This window comes from Haliotis cracherodii, unplaced genomic scaffold (assembly GCF_022045235.1).
Source record: "Haliotis cracherodii isolate W230 unplaced genomic scaffold, xgHalCrac1.p SCAF_13, whole genome shotgun sequence".
NCBI classification, from domain to species: domain Eukaryota; kingdom Metazoa; phylum Mollusca; class Gastropoda; order Lepetellida; family Haliotidae; genus Haliotis; species Haliotis cracherodii.
Window position 1 is genome coordinate 16,881,671 of NW_027266268.1, and position 14,628 is coordinate 16,896,298.

General features: G+C 40.8%; 1 protein-coding gene across 1 annotated transcript; it reads left to right on the forward strand.

Moving 5' to 3' along the window:
• Window positions 1–887: 887 nt before the first annotated feature.
• LOC139459675 (uncharacterized) lies at window positions 888–7,993 on the forward strand. Its single transcript, XM_071241294.1, has 8 exons — window positions 888–1,503; window positions 2,877–2,933; window positions 3,224–3,330; window positions 3,708–3,971; window positions 5,167–5,280; window positions 6,318–6,353; window positions 7,018–7,077; window positions 7,823–7,993. The coding sequence occupies exons 1-8, from the start codon at window positions 888–890 to the stop codon at window positions 7,991–7,993; spliced, it is 1,425 nt and encodes a 474-aa protein (XP_071097395.1).
• The last annotated feature ends 6,635 nt before the right edge of the window (window positions 7,994–14,628 follow it).

Here is a 14,628-nt window from a genome sequence, read left to right on the forward strand (position 1 = left end):
TCATGGATTGTATGTCGTTTGTGTTGCATTACTTAGATTGTATGTGGTTTGTGTTGCATTACTGTGATGGATTGTATGTCGTGTGTGTTGCATTACTGTCATGGATTGTATGTGGTTTGTGTTGCATTTCTGTCATGGATTGTATGTGGTTTGTGTTGCATTACTGTCATGGATTGTATGTCGTTTGTGTTGCATTACTGTCATGGATTGTATGTCGTTTGTGTTGCATTACTGTCATGGATTGTATGTCGTTTGTGTTGCATTACTGTCATGGATTGTATGTCGTGTGTGTTGCATTACTGTTATGGATTGTATGTCGTTTGTGTTGCATTACTGTGATGGATTGTATGTCGTGTGTGTTACATTACTGTCATGGATTGTATGTCGTGTGTGTTGCATTACTGTCATCGATTGTGTGTCGTTTCTGTTCCATTACTGTGATGGAATGTTTGTCGTTTGTGTTGCATTACTATACTTTATTGTATGTCGTTTGTGTTGCATTACTGTTATGGATAAACATACAAACGCACGCACGCACGCAGGCACACATTTAAATATACCCGCTTTGAAGTAGTTGTCAAAGGGCTAGCAGGAAGCAGATATCGGCCCGAAGGCACGACCCAATTTCCCGATTACACGGGCTTACATTCTCCGTCAAGACCGAGGGGTGGGGGGTGTTTGTAACATTTCGATTGTTAATGATACTCCTCGAGTCACACAATAGTCAAAGAGACAAACGTACAAATTCCATTGACACACTGAATATAACCATTACAGAGTTCTGTAATAAAGATACAGCTGGCGATCTGTAATTTCAACAAATTTCTCTAAATATTAAATGGTCATCCTCTAATCTGGTTTATAAATATCACATTCCAGCATCAAAGATGTTGCAGCCGCGTTTGGGGGATGAACTGTCCCAGGATTCCGAAACAGAATCCATTTCAATGTTCCAAAGAGCCGTGCACAGGGATCCTGAGCCAGTTTCAAGCAATGAAACATCGGGCGATTCAGGCGCATCGATACACTCTGCTGCGATGAAGGTAGAACCTCTTCCACTGCAATGCGAGAGCCGTATGGGTGTCGCTCCTCCCCTCCCAGAAGGAAAGAAATACCACGCCTTCTTTTCTTATGAGTCTACTGATCGACAATGGGTGGAACAGATTACCCGCAAACTTGAGTCTCCAAATCTTGGCTTCAAATGCAGCGTCCACGAGAGAGATTTTCATGGAGGCAAGCGTATCATTGAAAATATCACTGAACACATCCAGCTGTCGGAGAAGACGGTGTTAGTGCTGTCTCCAGACTTCATCCAGAGCCACTGGTGCATGTTTGAGACACAGATGGGGATGATCCTGAGCATGGAGGAGAGCCAGCTGCTGGTGGTGCCAGTCATGGTGAAGCAGTGCCGTGTACCTGACACCATCAAGACCCTCACCTACATCGACGCAACTTCCGGCGATGACTGGTGGCCCCGGTTCATTGATGCCATAGTTTCTAGAGGTATTCTAAATCCATGGCGACGTGTGTGTGGCTGCTTGTGCTAGCCCGGACTAATGTCGATTTTATGGTGCTAGCCACCTGAGATACCATGCAGCAGTTTAAGATGGATATGCCAGATAGACACAGTATACTGACTCCTAGCCGACAAGTCCTTGTTTAAGCCCCAACGCGAGGCAGGGTAACAACAAGTACCATTTTAACGCGCCCGGGTTTCGAACCCGGGCCATCCGCTCTTCGGGCGGACGCTCTTCCACTAGGCCATCGAGCCGGTTGGCTAGTGTTTCGAATAGGTACTAACACCTTTTTTTGAGTTGGCTTACGGATTGATTTCCTATAAAAACTTTAGTCGGTCGAAAACAAATCAAAATCAAAGTAAACCCTTCAATTTTTGTCATTATTTGGCTAAACCATAGGGTCTGTGCGATGAGAAGAAAATGAAATTTCGAATTCTCTAATTTTCAGTTCGCATGTTAATGATTTCGTAGGACCGCCTCCGTGGTCTAGTGGTAGAGCGTCCGCCCGGAGAGCGGTAGGTCCGGGGTTTGATCCCCGATCGCGTCATTCCAAAAGACGTTAAAAGATGGTACTTGTTGTTACCCTATCTGGCGCTCGGCATTAAGGGGCTAAAACAAGGACTGGTCTGCTCGGAGTCAATATACTGTGTCTGAGTGGGGTATTCGTGTTAAACTGCGGCATGGTATCTCAGTGAGCTAGCACTATAAATCGGCATCAGTACAAGCAGCCACACAAACACACACGTACATGCACGTCGCTATATAAGTGCACTAATCTTGGACGCGACGTTAAACCCCATTTCACCTCACCTCATTCCACAAGACATGATTTCATGAGCTTGTACCCGTGATGATGTGAGCAGTACTCGTCGTGGCTTCATCTTTTGCTTTGAGCCTACATTTCGGGTCATTGACCGTGTACCACAATGAGCGTGTAGGTTGGGTAAACATTTAGAATTCGTGTTTGGAAGTAAGCCCAGCAGGTGATAATAAGAGAGCTGGAGCTTTAAACTGAAATTATATTTTTTCTCATTCTTGAATTGTGGCTGGATCCGTAAACCAATTTCTAAAATATAAAACGCCTGGATTCCTATATAGCATTATGTTTTACTGGAACTAGAGGAACAATTGCTATACATATGTTAAACCTATTTAGGCATGTAGGTATTAACCTAGTGCTGGCTTGTCACAGACATTGTGAGCGTGAATTGCCTAATAGGTCTTGTGTGAAACAGGCCAAAGTGTAATAGAAACACATATAAAATACACTTCGGAAATACATTCCGTTTTGATAGAAATACACCGTTATGAAAAAGGGTATTATTGATCATGAGATATTGTATTTTATTATTTTTCTAGAGGACCTCCTCAGCAGCTACAGTGGCACAAGAGACGTGACAGTCCGGCCTCGATTTGGTGAGACGACATCCGTTGTGTCTCTGCTATAATATCACTCATCACCAGTCATTAGGAAATCATATACAGTCAATAGGGACCGAAACCACTTTTATGAAATATATTTGCTCTTGATTTTACAAAAGGAACCCAAAAGCGTTCATCGCACAGAACGATGTCTTGAAATAATGGGTTGCAATCTAATTAGAAGACACCAACCTGCCAACAAAGCGCGCTGGTGCAAATAGCTGAACGTGAGATCGGATACATCCTAGCTCACGAAAACCCTTTTACATTATGTCCCTTTTCAGGTAATATGGAAAAACTGACTGAAATACGGTCCAACTATAAGTGTCCATCGGGAGAAGCTATAAGAATACCTTATGTTCCCGAGGTGTTGCTAAGACCAGGCATACAGGTATTTATATATAAGGAAGAAGAGTATATATATCACTTGACCCTAATAATGAAATGGGGTGCACGACAACCCATATGATTTTAAGTCTAATTCTTAAACATCTCCAGGAACCCGTGGGAATTCCGAGTTGTAATTGGTCCCCTGCAACCTATGCTGGTCCTAAAAGGCGACAAAATGGCTCGGGCAGTTAGGCTGGTTGACTTGTGTGTCATCGTACCCCGACGGCGTCAATCGTTTCTTATAATATGAATTATGTCTGCGGCGTTAAGGATCACCGCCACCAACAACTTTCTCTAGACGTAACCTCATTTTCATGTCTTCAATATGTTTCCATCTATGGACATATGTATCTGTCACATTGTCACATTTTTTATCAGATACCCCCGGAAGAGTTTGACAAGTCAGTGGACATCATCCTCTCTGCAACCTGCTTCTGCAAACATCTCTATGACTACGGACCTTGCTGTATACCAATTCTTGTAGTGCTGCTCTGTGTAGGCTTCGTTGCCATGACAACTCTTACAGCCATGATTGTAACTACATCTTCTTTTGTTGATATTAATGATTGTGTTATCATTTTTATCACTACGACGCTTCCCTGGTTGGTGTTTGTTTTGGTCTTTTTCCTTCAGCGATCGATGGTGAGTAGAATTTACGTTTAATTCATTCTATTGCGTAAAAACAAATGAATGATGGGGTGGGAGGGGGGTAGTAGTAGGGTGGGGATGGGGGGGTGGGGGTGGGGGGGGGTAGGGGTTGAGCTGGTTGAGTAGAGTTCTGAGATCAACGATGATTGGCTGCGCTGGTTAAGCTTGTCAATTATTTTTCAACATAATTGTCCTCAATTCTGCCAACGATGCTTGAGTACCTTGATCTACAGGAGTCCGTATCTAAAAATAGACGCCCTCATGCATATTCATGACCATCTCCACACGCGAGCCCGAAGGGAGATCATGAATATGTGTGGAGATGGTCATGAATATGCATGAGGGCGTCTATTTTTAGATACGGACTCCTGTGCTTGATCCCATTGGTGTAGAAGGCGTCCTCCTGATGGCGTCTCCACAGCAGAAATGACGTCACCATAATTTGCTTAATGCTTGCCAGAGTAGTTCGTTTTAAGTTTGGGAAGAGGTGAAAATCTGACGCTGCCAAATCTGGTGGACGTGTAACAGCTAAAACCCGCCAGGAAAACATGACTCGCTGTTAGGTGTGAGCCGTTTTTTCGGATTGTTTCGCGTACGCCGTACGGCCCCAAATCACATTTATAGGCCCTGTTATGGTCCTTGCTCAATACTATAAATAAAATACAATACAAGACAATACAATGCAATACATTACAATGCAATACAATGCAATAAAATACAATGCAATAAAATACAATATAATGCTATAGATTACGATTAAAAAAATACCATGCAATGAAATAATTAATGCAATAAATATCATACAATGCATTAAATTACAATATAATACAATGCAAAATAATTCAATACAATACGATTCAATAAACTGGAATATAATGCAGTTTAATGCAATAAATTACAATACAATAAATACCTTGAAAAAACATACAATACAATACCAAACAATAATTACAATACAATATATTGTAATATAATACAATAAATACAACACAACATTTGATGCAATAAATTCAAATACGATACAATACAATGTAATACAATGCAATACATGTATCTGGGGATTTCTGGAAATTTCACTATGACATATTTTTGCTGTCATTAGATGGTTCCCTTTAAGATACGTTTGTCGACATGCTTATAACGACATAGAGATAAAGATGTTCGTTTGTTTGTTTTAAACTGACCACAGAGGGAAAGAAGACTTCGAAAAGCTGTGACTCAAGCCAACAAAATATTTCTGAAATACAACATCGTCGTGGTATTCAGTATGAAGATGTCTGGATGTGTGACATCCAGGACGTTTGTGAGTAAACCATGCATGTCAAAGAGAGAGAGAGAGAGAGAGAGAGAGAGAGAGAGCGAGAGAGAGAGAGAGAGCGAAAGCGAAAGAGAGAGATAGAGATAGAGACGAGAGAGAGAGTGAGAGTTTGTGAGAGAACGAAAGCGAGAGAGAGAGCAAGAGAGAGAGATGGAGAAAGCGAAAGAGAGAGATAGAGACGAGAGAGAGAGAGATTGAGAGAGAGCGAAAGTGAGAGGGAGAGAGGAAAGCGAGAGAGAGAGAAAGCGAAAGTAAGAGAGAGAGATAGAGATTAAGAGAGAGCGAAAGCAAGAGAGAGAGAGAGAGATGGAGAGAGAAAGTGAAAGAGATAGAGACGAGAGATTGAGAGAGAGAGCAAGAGAGAGAGAGATGGAGAGCGAGAAAGCGAGAGAGAGAGAGCAAGAGAGAGAGAGACACGGAGAGCGAAAGAGAGAGAGAGAGCGAAAGAGAGAGAGATAGAGACGAGAGATTGAGAGAGCGAAAGCAAGTGAGAGAGCAAGAGAGAGAGAGAGATGGAGAGAGAGAAAGCGAGAGAGAGCAAGAGAGAGAGAATGGAGAGAGAGAAAGCGAGAGAGAGAGAGCGAAAGCGAGAGAGAGAGAGCAAGAGAGATGGAGAGACAGAAAGAGAGAGGGATTGAGAGAGAGCGAAAGCGAGAGAGAGAGATGAGAGAAAGCGAAAGCGAGAGAGATAGAGAGACGAGAGTGAGAGAGACAGCGAAAGCGAGAGAGAGCGAAAGCGAAAGAGAGAGAGAGTGAGAGATTGAGAGCGAAAGCGAAAGAGAGAGTGAGAGATTGAGAGAGCAAAAGCGAGAGAGAGAGCAAGAGAGACGGAGAGAGAGAAAGCGAAAGTGAGAGAAATAGAGAGAGGAGAGAAAGAGAGAGAGAGAGAGAGAGAGAGAGGTGTAGTGTAGTGTACACAGATTTGGGTATTTCAGATTGCCTTTCAGAATTTTTCTACTGAACTACACTTAGCATCCATTGTGATTTATCCTTGTCTGACGATCAATGATGTGCTTTTACAGCTCGAGTTCTGGTTCTACAACCCCACGGAATGCAAAGTAGGTACAAACCGCCGTTCACTTAAAGGAAGCCACCGAGCGATACACAAAGGCTGGATAACCCAAAATAACACGTGATCTGACATGTAACAATGTAATTCCCTTTGTACACCAGAGAACAACGTCTACTCATGTGTAGAAAACACATGTGATGCAAAAATAGCACAACAAAGCCAGTCTCGTTTGGAAATAAGCAGCGCTTTGAATGTGCGCTCAATGACTACCTCTCTATGGTATTGCTTTTAGTCCTATTTTACAGTTGTAGCTTATCACGAGAGGAATATGGCTTGATGTACCCTTTGTGTGTCCGTGAACCCAAGAGTCGACACGGCAACAGAGGTTACATCAAGCCTTCAATGTTATCTCACCGTCATGTTTATCATTGACTACATTTTAGAAACCCAGTGGTGCGATGCGTTTGTTTATTGTCATATTGCCAAAGGAAACCCTGGAGGCAATTTGTTTATGATAAGGCTCTGTGCATCACGTAAATGTAAAGTACATGTTAATATACATTATGCGAGGCTATTTCACTGTAAAGAGCTTGAATCCTCGAAGACGTGTTGACTCAGTTGATGATACGCAATCTCAACTTGAAAACTATCTCATATACTCAAATATACCTTATTAAGTAAATTTTAACGTAGAAAGGGTGTGTTTTCAGAATGTCTTGGCAGAGTTTCTCGAAGGCAAACACGACGGAATTAATGCAGACGCCTCACAGGTCAGTTCTTCACCTGATATGCTTTCAGTGATCAAGGACCTGTAATGATCACTGCTCCAATGTTTGCTTTGATTCGCGAGGTGCTAAAGACGTCTCTTGATCAGGTGCTACTCGACCTGTTTGTTTGTTCTTTAAAGACACAATGTAAGTTAATTTATAACATGAAGCCGAGTATCATAGACTATAAGTCGAGTTGAGCAAAATAAAACAGAACTGAATCAGTTCACAATTTACGACTTGTCGCTTACGGAAGAGGAGACTGGGAGTAGTGCTGAAATCGGCCTTTGCACTGTGTCATTGTTTTGTGACGTCAGTGCAATCACTGTATGAACTGATCAGTGGATTGTTGCACGAGCAAAAAAGCGTAGATTGTCCAACATGCTTGTACATGCATGTACACAATTAAATGAAGGGTTTAGAAAAAAACATATTTTGGAAAACGTTCAATACTCTAAATACAGACCATAGGACATCCTGAGTGTGTCTCAAAAGTGAAGATTGAGAAACCATTTCGCCCACCAAGCATAACAACACACATAAATGGGCACACACTGAACTCTGTAATACAATGTCAGTTGTCATGCATGGAAAAACAGCGTCTGCTTTATTTGACGCGGGAAATTTGCAAAATGTTTTTGTTGTTGGCAACAATAATAACTGATGCTCTAGATTTAAACTGATACGAGAGTCCCCGAGGAACATTTTCTTTGTTCAACCTAATGAATTCCGTGTTTTCTATACACAGGCGTATGCATCGCAGCTGATTCACCACCATTGCGTGGGCTACACCACCGCCTACCAGGATGGCAAGTTGAAGGTGCATGGACCCCGACACGTTCGTAATGCTGCCTGTCTCTGCCAGTACATTGAGGAGAAGTACTCTGAGGGAGGGATACTCCCACTGGAGGTTGTGTGATTGTCTGTACATTGCGGAGAAGTACTCTGAGGTTGGGATACCCCCACTGGAGGTTGTTTGATTGTCTGTACATTGCGGAGAAGTACTCTGAGGGAGGGATACCCCCACTGGATGTTGTTTGATTTCTTTACATTGAGGAGAACTCTGAGTGGGAGATGCCCCCACTGGATGTTGATTAATTGTCTGTACTCTGGGGGTGGGATATCCCCACTGGAAGTTGTTTGATCATCTGTACATTGAGTAGAAGTATTCTGAGGGAGGGGTACCCCCACTGGATGTTGTTTGATTGTCTGTACATAGAGGAGAAGTGCTCCGAGTGTAGGATACCCCAAGTGGATGTTGTTTGATTGTCTGTGCATTGAGGAGGAGGACATTGAGGGTGGGATATCCTCACTGGATGTTATTTGTATTGTGTACGGTTTACCATTCCAGAGTGATGTGTCTGTCTCACATGTTCACGTAGAAAGATTGTTTGCATAATTTCGCCGTAGGTTCAAAATGGAATTCCCGGTCGTCAACATATTCACCACCAACCGAATATCTAAGAACGCACACTGGAGCTTATATTGTTTCAAGATTAATAACTATCATGCTGAAGTGTAATGTTATCTGAAATAACTTTGTTCAAACTATTTTGAGTTTTATTTGAAATACTCTCAATACCCAGCGTGATACTGAGTTATCACGTTACAGCACTAAAACTGTCTGATACCATCCCTGTTATGGTAAGTGGTACATTTGTAAGTCTCAAGTACCAGCTGTACCATTATTTTGAATTTATTTTTGTCTATGTCGAACCTATAAATAGTTGGATTCAATGCGTTCCTTCAATCTTTTATGTTTGTCTGTACCATGACAGACCTGTATATAGTTGGCTTCAATGCTTTCCTTCAAACTTTTATGTTTGTATTTGCCATAACAGACCTGTAGACAGTTGGCTTCAGTGCATTCCTTCAATCTTTTATGTTTGTGTGTATCATGACAGACCTGTAGATAGTTGGCTTCAATGCTTTCCTTCAATCTTTTATGTTTGTGTATGCCATGACAGAACTGTACATTGTTGGCTTCAGTACGTTCCTTCATTCTTTTATGTTTGTGTGTACCATGACAGACCTGCATGTACATAGTTTGGCTTCAATGCGTTCCTTCAATCTTTTATGTTTGTGTGTACCATGACAGACCTGCATGTAGACAGTTTGGCTTCAATGCGTTCCTTCAATCTTTTATGTTTGTGTGTGCCATGACAGACCTGTAGATAGTTGGCTTCAGTGCGTTCCTTCAATATTTTATGTTTGTGTGTATCATGACAGACCTGTAGATAGTTGGCTTCAATGCGTTCCTTCAATCTTTTATGTTTTGTGTATGCCATGACAGAACTGTAGATAGTTAGCTTCAGTGCGTTCCTTCAATCTTTTATGTTTGTATATGCCATGACAGACTCGAAGATAGTTGGCTTCAGTGCTTTCCTTCAATCTTTTATGTTTGTGTATGCCATGACAGACCTGTAGATAGTTGGCTTCAGTGCCTTCCTTCAACCTTTTTGTGTTTGTGTGTATCATGACAGACTTGTAGATAGTTGGCTTCAGTGCTTTCCTTCAGTCTTTTATGTTTGTGTGTATCATGACAGACCTTTAGACAGTTTGCTTCAGTGCCTTCCTTCAATCTTTTATGTTTGTATATGCCATGACAGACCTGTAGATAGTTGGCTTCAGTGCGTTCCTTCAATCTTTTATGTTTGTGTGTACCATGACAAACCTGTAGACAGTTAGCTTCAATGTGTTCCTTCAATTTTTTATGTTTGTATATGCCATGACAGACCTGTAGATAGTTGGCTTCAATGCGTTCCTTCAATCTTTTATGTTTGTGTGTGCCATGACAGACTTGAAGATAGTTGGCTTCAGTGCTTTCCTTCAATCATTTGTGTTTGTGTGTATCATGACAGACCTGTAGATAGTTGGCTTCAGTGCGTTCCTTCAATCTTTTATGTTTGTGTGTGCCATGACAGACTTGAAGATAGTTGGCTTCACTGCTTTCCTTCAATCTTTTATGTTTGTGTGTATCATGACAGACCTGTACATAGTTGGCTTCAGTGAATTCCTTCAATCATTTGTGTTTGTGTGTATCATGACAGACCTGTAGATAGTTGGCTTCAGTGCTTTCCTTCAATCTTTTATGTTTGTGTGTATCATGACAGACCTTTAGATAGTTTGCTTCAGTGCCTTCCTTCAATCTTTTATGTTTGTGTGTATCATGACAGACTTGTAGATAGTTGGCTTCAGTGCTTTCCTTCAATCTTTTATGTTTGTGTGTATCATGACAGACTTGCAGATAGTTGGCTTCAATGTGTTCCTTCAATCTTTTATGTTTGTATATGCCATGACAGACCTTTAGATAGTTGGCTTCAGTGCGTTCCTTCAATCTTTTATGTTTGTGTGTACCATGACAGACCTGTAGATAGTTGGCTTCAATGTGTTCCTTCAATCTTTTATGTTTGTATATGCCATGACAGACCTGTAGATAGTTGGCTTCAGTGCGTTCCTTCAATCTTTTATGTTTGTGTGTACCATGACAGACCTGTAGACAGTTAGCTTCAATGTGTTCCTTCAATCTTTTATGTTTGTATATGCCATGACAGACCTGTAGATAGTTGGCTTCAATGCGTTCCTTCAGTCTTTTATGTTTGTGTGTATCATGACAGACTTGTAGATAGTTGGCTTCAGTGCTTTCCTTCAATCTTTTATGTTTGTGTGTACCATGACAGACCTGTAGATAGTTGGCTTCAATGTGTTCCTTCAATATGTTATGTTTGTATATGCCATGACAGACTTGTAGATAGTTGTCTTCAGTGCGTTCCTTCAATCTTTTATGTTTGTGTGTACCATGACAGACCTGTAGATAGTTGGCTTCAGTGCGTTCCTTCATTCTTTTATGTTTGTGTATGCCATGACAGAACTGTAGATAGTTGGCTTCAATGCGTTCCTTCAATCTTTTATGTTTGTTTGTGCCATGACAGAACTGTAGATAGTTGGCTTCAATGCGTTCCTTCAGTCTTTTATGTTTGTGTACCATGACAGACCTTTAGATAGTTGGCTTCAATGTGTTCCTTCAATCTTTTATGATTGTATATGCCATGACAGACCTGTAGATAGTTGGCTTCAATGGGTTCCTTCAATCTTTTATGTTTGTTTGTGCCATGACAGACCTGTAGATTGTTGGCTTCAATGCGTTCCTTCAATCTTTTATGTTTGTGTGTATCATGACAAACCTGTAGATAGTTGGCTTCAGTGCTTTCCTTCAATCTTTTATGTTTGTGTGTACCATGACAGACCTGTAGATAGTTGGCTTCAATGCTTTTCTTCAATCTTTGATGTTTGTGCCATTACAGACCTGTAGATAGTTGGCTTCAGTGCTTTCCTTCAATCTTTTATGTTTATGTGTACCATGACAGACCTGTAGATAGTTGGCTTCAGTGCTTTCCTTCAATCTTTTATGTTTGTGCCATTACAGACCTGTAGATAGTTGGCTTCACTGCTTTCCTTCAGTCTTTTATGTTTTTGTATGCCATGACAGACCTGTACATAGTTGGCTTCAGTGCTTTCCTTCAATCTTTTATGTTTGTTTATGCCATGACAGAACTGTAGATAGTTGGCTTCAATCTTTTATGTTTGTATGTACCATGACAGAACTGTAGATAGTTGGCTTCAGTGCTTTTCTTCAATCTTTTATGTTTGTGTGTACCATGACAGACCTGTAGATAGTTTGCTTCAGTGCGTTCCTTCAATCTTTTATGTTTGTGTGTATCATGACAGACCTGTAGATAGTTTGCTTCAGTGCTTTCCTTCAATCATTTATGTTTGTGTGTATCATGACAGACCTGTATCTTTGCTTCAGTGCTTTCCTTCAATCATTTATGTTTGTGTGTATCATGACAGACCTGTAGATAGTTTGCTTCAGTGCTTTCCTTCAATCATTTATGTTTGTGTGTACCATGACAGAACTGTCGATAGTTGGCTTCAGTGCGTTCCTTCAATCTTTTATGTTTGTGTGTATCACGACAGACTTGTAGATAGTTTGTTTCAGTGCATTCTTTCAATCTTTTATGTTTGTGTGTACCATGACAGATCTGTAGATAGTTGGCTTCAGTGCTTTCTTTCAATCGTTTACGCTTGTGTTTACCATGACAGACCTGCATTAGACCATATCTAAATACTTCCTTTTTAATGCAAATTGTGTGAGTGGCGGGTGCTACCTGTGTAGCAGGTCAGGTTTACCTTTTCCGCTAGTTTTCAGTAATCTATTCATATCTTTTTCATCACTATGTTGCTTTTGCGCCCAAGAGACGAATCGAATTTACTGTTGATGGTGATAATTCTAGCACCAACATTATCTGATAGATTCTTTCAGCTTGTTTTGGAAACTGAACAGTCATCTTTGATGGAAAATGTATATTTAAAGATTACAAATTAAAAATTATTACCTACATGTACGAGGGCAAACATATAGGGGTTCATAAAAATCATATGTGCCCTATGATCATATCACGTCACGAGACAACAGTGTATTGTTTCCGTCATCCAGAAGGCATCGTTGACGTCATTCGATTCTTTTTGTGACGTGAGATCTGAAAGACGCCACACTAGAAACGACGTCATATTTGAAGATGATAAATTGTAGTCCCGCTGCTGTTGCGACTTTCTGTCCTTATAGATACACACTAAAATTCGTTTCGGTGTGTAGATATCTTCTTCGGTAATAAATAGAACATTATATTTGTGTTCATGTCATGCTATGTTTATGACACTCGTGCCTAAATTCAGTGTCGTAAACTTAGTATGAGGCGTACACTCATATAATATCCTCTATGATTGTCATGATTTCTTTCTGGACATATTGTGTCGGATGACTTTCAGCATGCATATTATCATCTATCAGTGCAAGATAGGTATGGTCATATAGGGAAACACTGCTAAGATGTGTTAAAGCGCCGATATCACGTCCTTGACACCATGAATATTTATCCAAGTGTTTATACTGTTTCTAATTACATTGTTATATTCTTAATGCCTATGCATGTACATATTTGTCCCGCTTAGTTCCATTGGGAACGGTTTGTATACTTTTATCTGTGTTTCAAAGTGGATAATTAATTTTTTGTACATTAGGTGAGACTTTAATAAAATATCTATCTGTCTGTCTGTCTGCCTGGCTACATCTTTTGAGGCGACCAGCTTCGGTGCAAGACTTGCTCAGGGTCTAATGCCAGGCTCTGTTACGTGCCGTCCACCCTAAATATACCAACCCTTCTCAAAAAAGAAAAAGAAAATCCTTTTGGCTGGCACACTAGGCAAAAATAAATGTTTACATGAAAACGAATGTCTTTACGAAAGTTTTAATCATGTCCTGAGACTGGGCAAAAAGGGCCCTCGTGTCTTGTCTTTTACTGTCAAATATAACTTTCATTATACCTTTTTTTAATTGTTTTTAGTGTGTTTGCGTTTTTGTTGTTTCTCCTGTTTCTTTGGGGTTGGTGTAGGCTATTTTCTTGGCCATCAGGTCTCTAGAACCAAGCATCTAGAACAATCAATCTCTACTGACTTTACTGTGTATTAGAATTTTGTGTGTACATTTTATAAATACTTGTGATGATTTCATGTTTAAATAGTTGTAACCGTAAGTGACTGCCTCAGTGGTCTAGTGGTAGAGCGTCCGCCCGGAGAGCGGGAGGTTCGGGGTTCGATCCCCGGCCGCGTCATACCAAAAGACATTAAAAGATGGTACTTGTTGTTACCCTGTGTGGCGCTCGGCTTTATGGGGTTTAAACAAGGACTGGTCGACTGGGAGTCAGTATACTGTGTCTGAGTGGGGAATTCATGTTAAACTGCGATAAGGTATCTCAGTGGCCTAGCACTTTAAATCGGCATCAGTCCGGACTGGTACAAGCAGCCACACACACACACACACACACACACACACATCGCTATATAAGTGCAATAATCTTGAACGCGACGTTAATCCCCATTTCACCTCAGCTTCTAACAATAAGTAATCGTTTTTTCTTTTAAAATATTATTTGATTCACATTAAAAATGGTTGGAATAGGATAGAAAGAATATTTGGAGAACAATATTTCTTCTTTCTCAATGAGTCTGGTCCAAGGTAAAGAAATTAGACCTGGTAGAGGTGGTGAGGTGAAATGAGGTTTAACATCGGATTCAAGATTATTGCAGTTATATAGCCACGTGCATGTGTGTTTGTGTGGCTGCTTGTACTTGCCCTGACTAATATAGTGCTAGCCCACTTACTCCGAGCCGACCTGTCCTTGTTTTATCCCCTTAATGACGAGCGCCAGGCAGGGTAATAACAAGTACATCGGTATGACGCGGCCGGGGGATAAAACCACTGACCTCCTGCTCTCCTGGAAGACGCTCTATCCACTAGGCCACTGAGAAGGCGGCCTACAACCATGTTAGAATTTGAAGCCAATATTTGTGTCAGGCAAATGAACGTTCACATACCATCAGACATTTCACACTGGGACCTAAAGACAACAACAACACATGTCTTTGTTTTTGTTTTTTTATTCACACCTGACCATTACTTACAAATAAATGTATAATTAAATATATTTTAAAAGG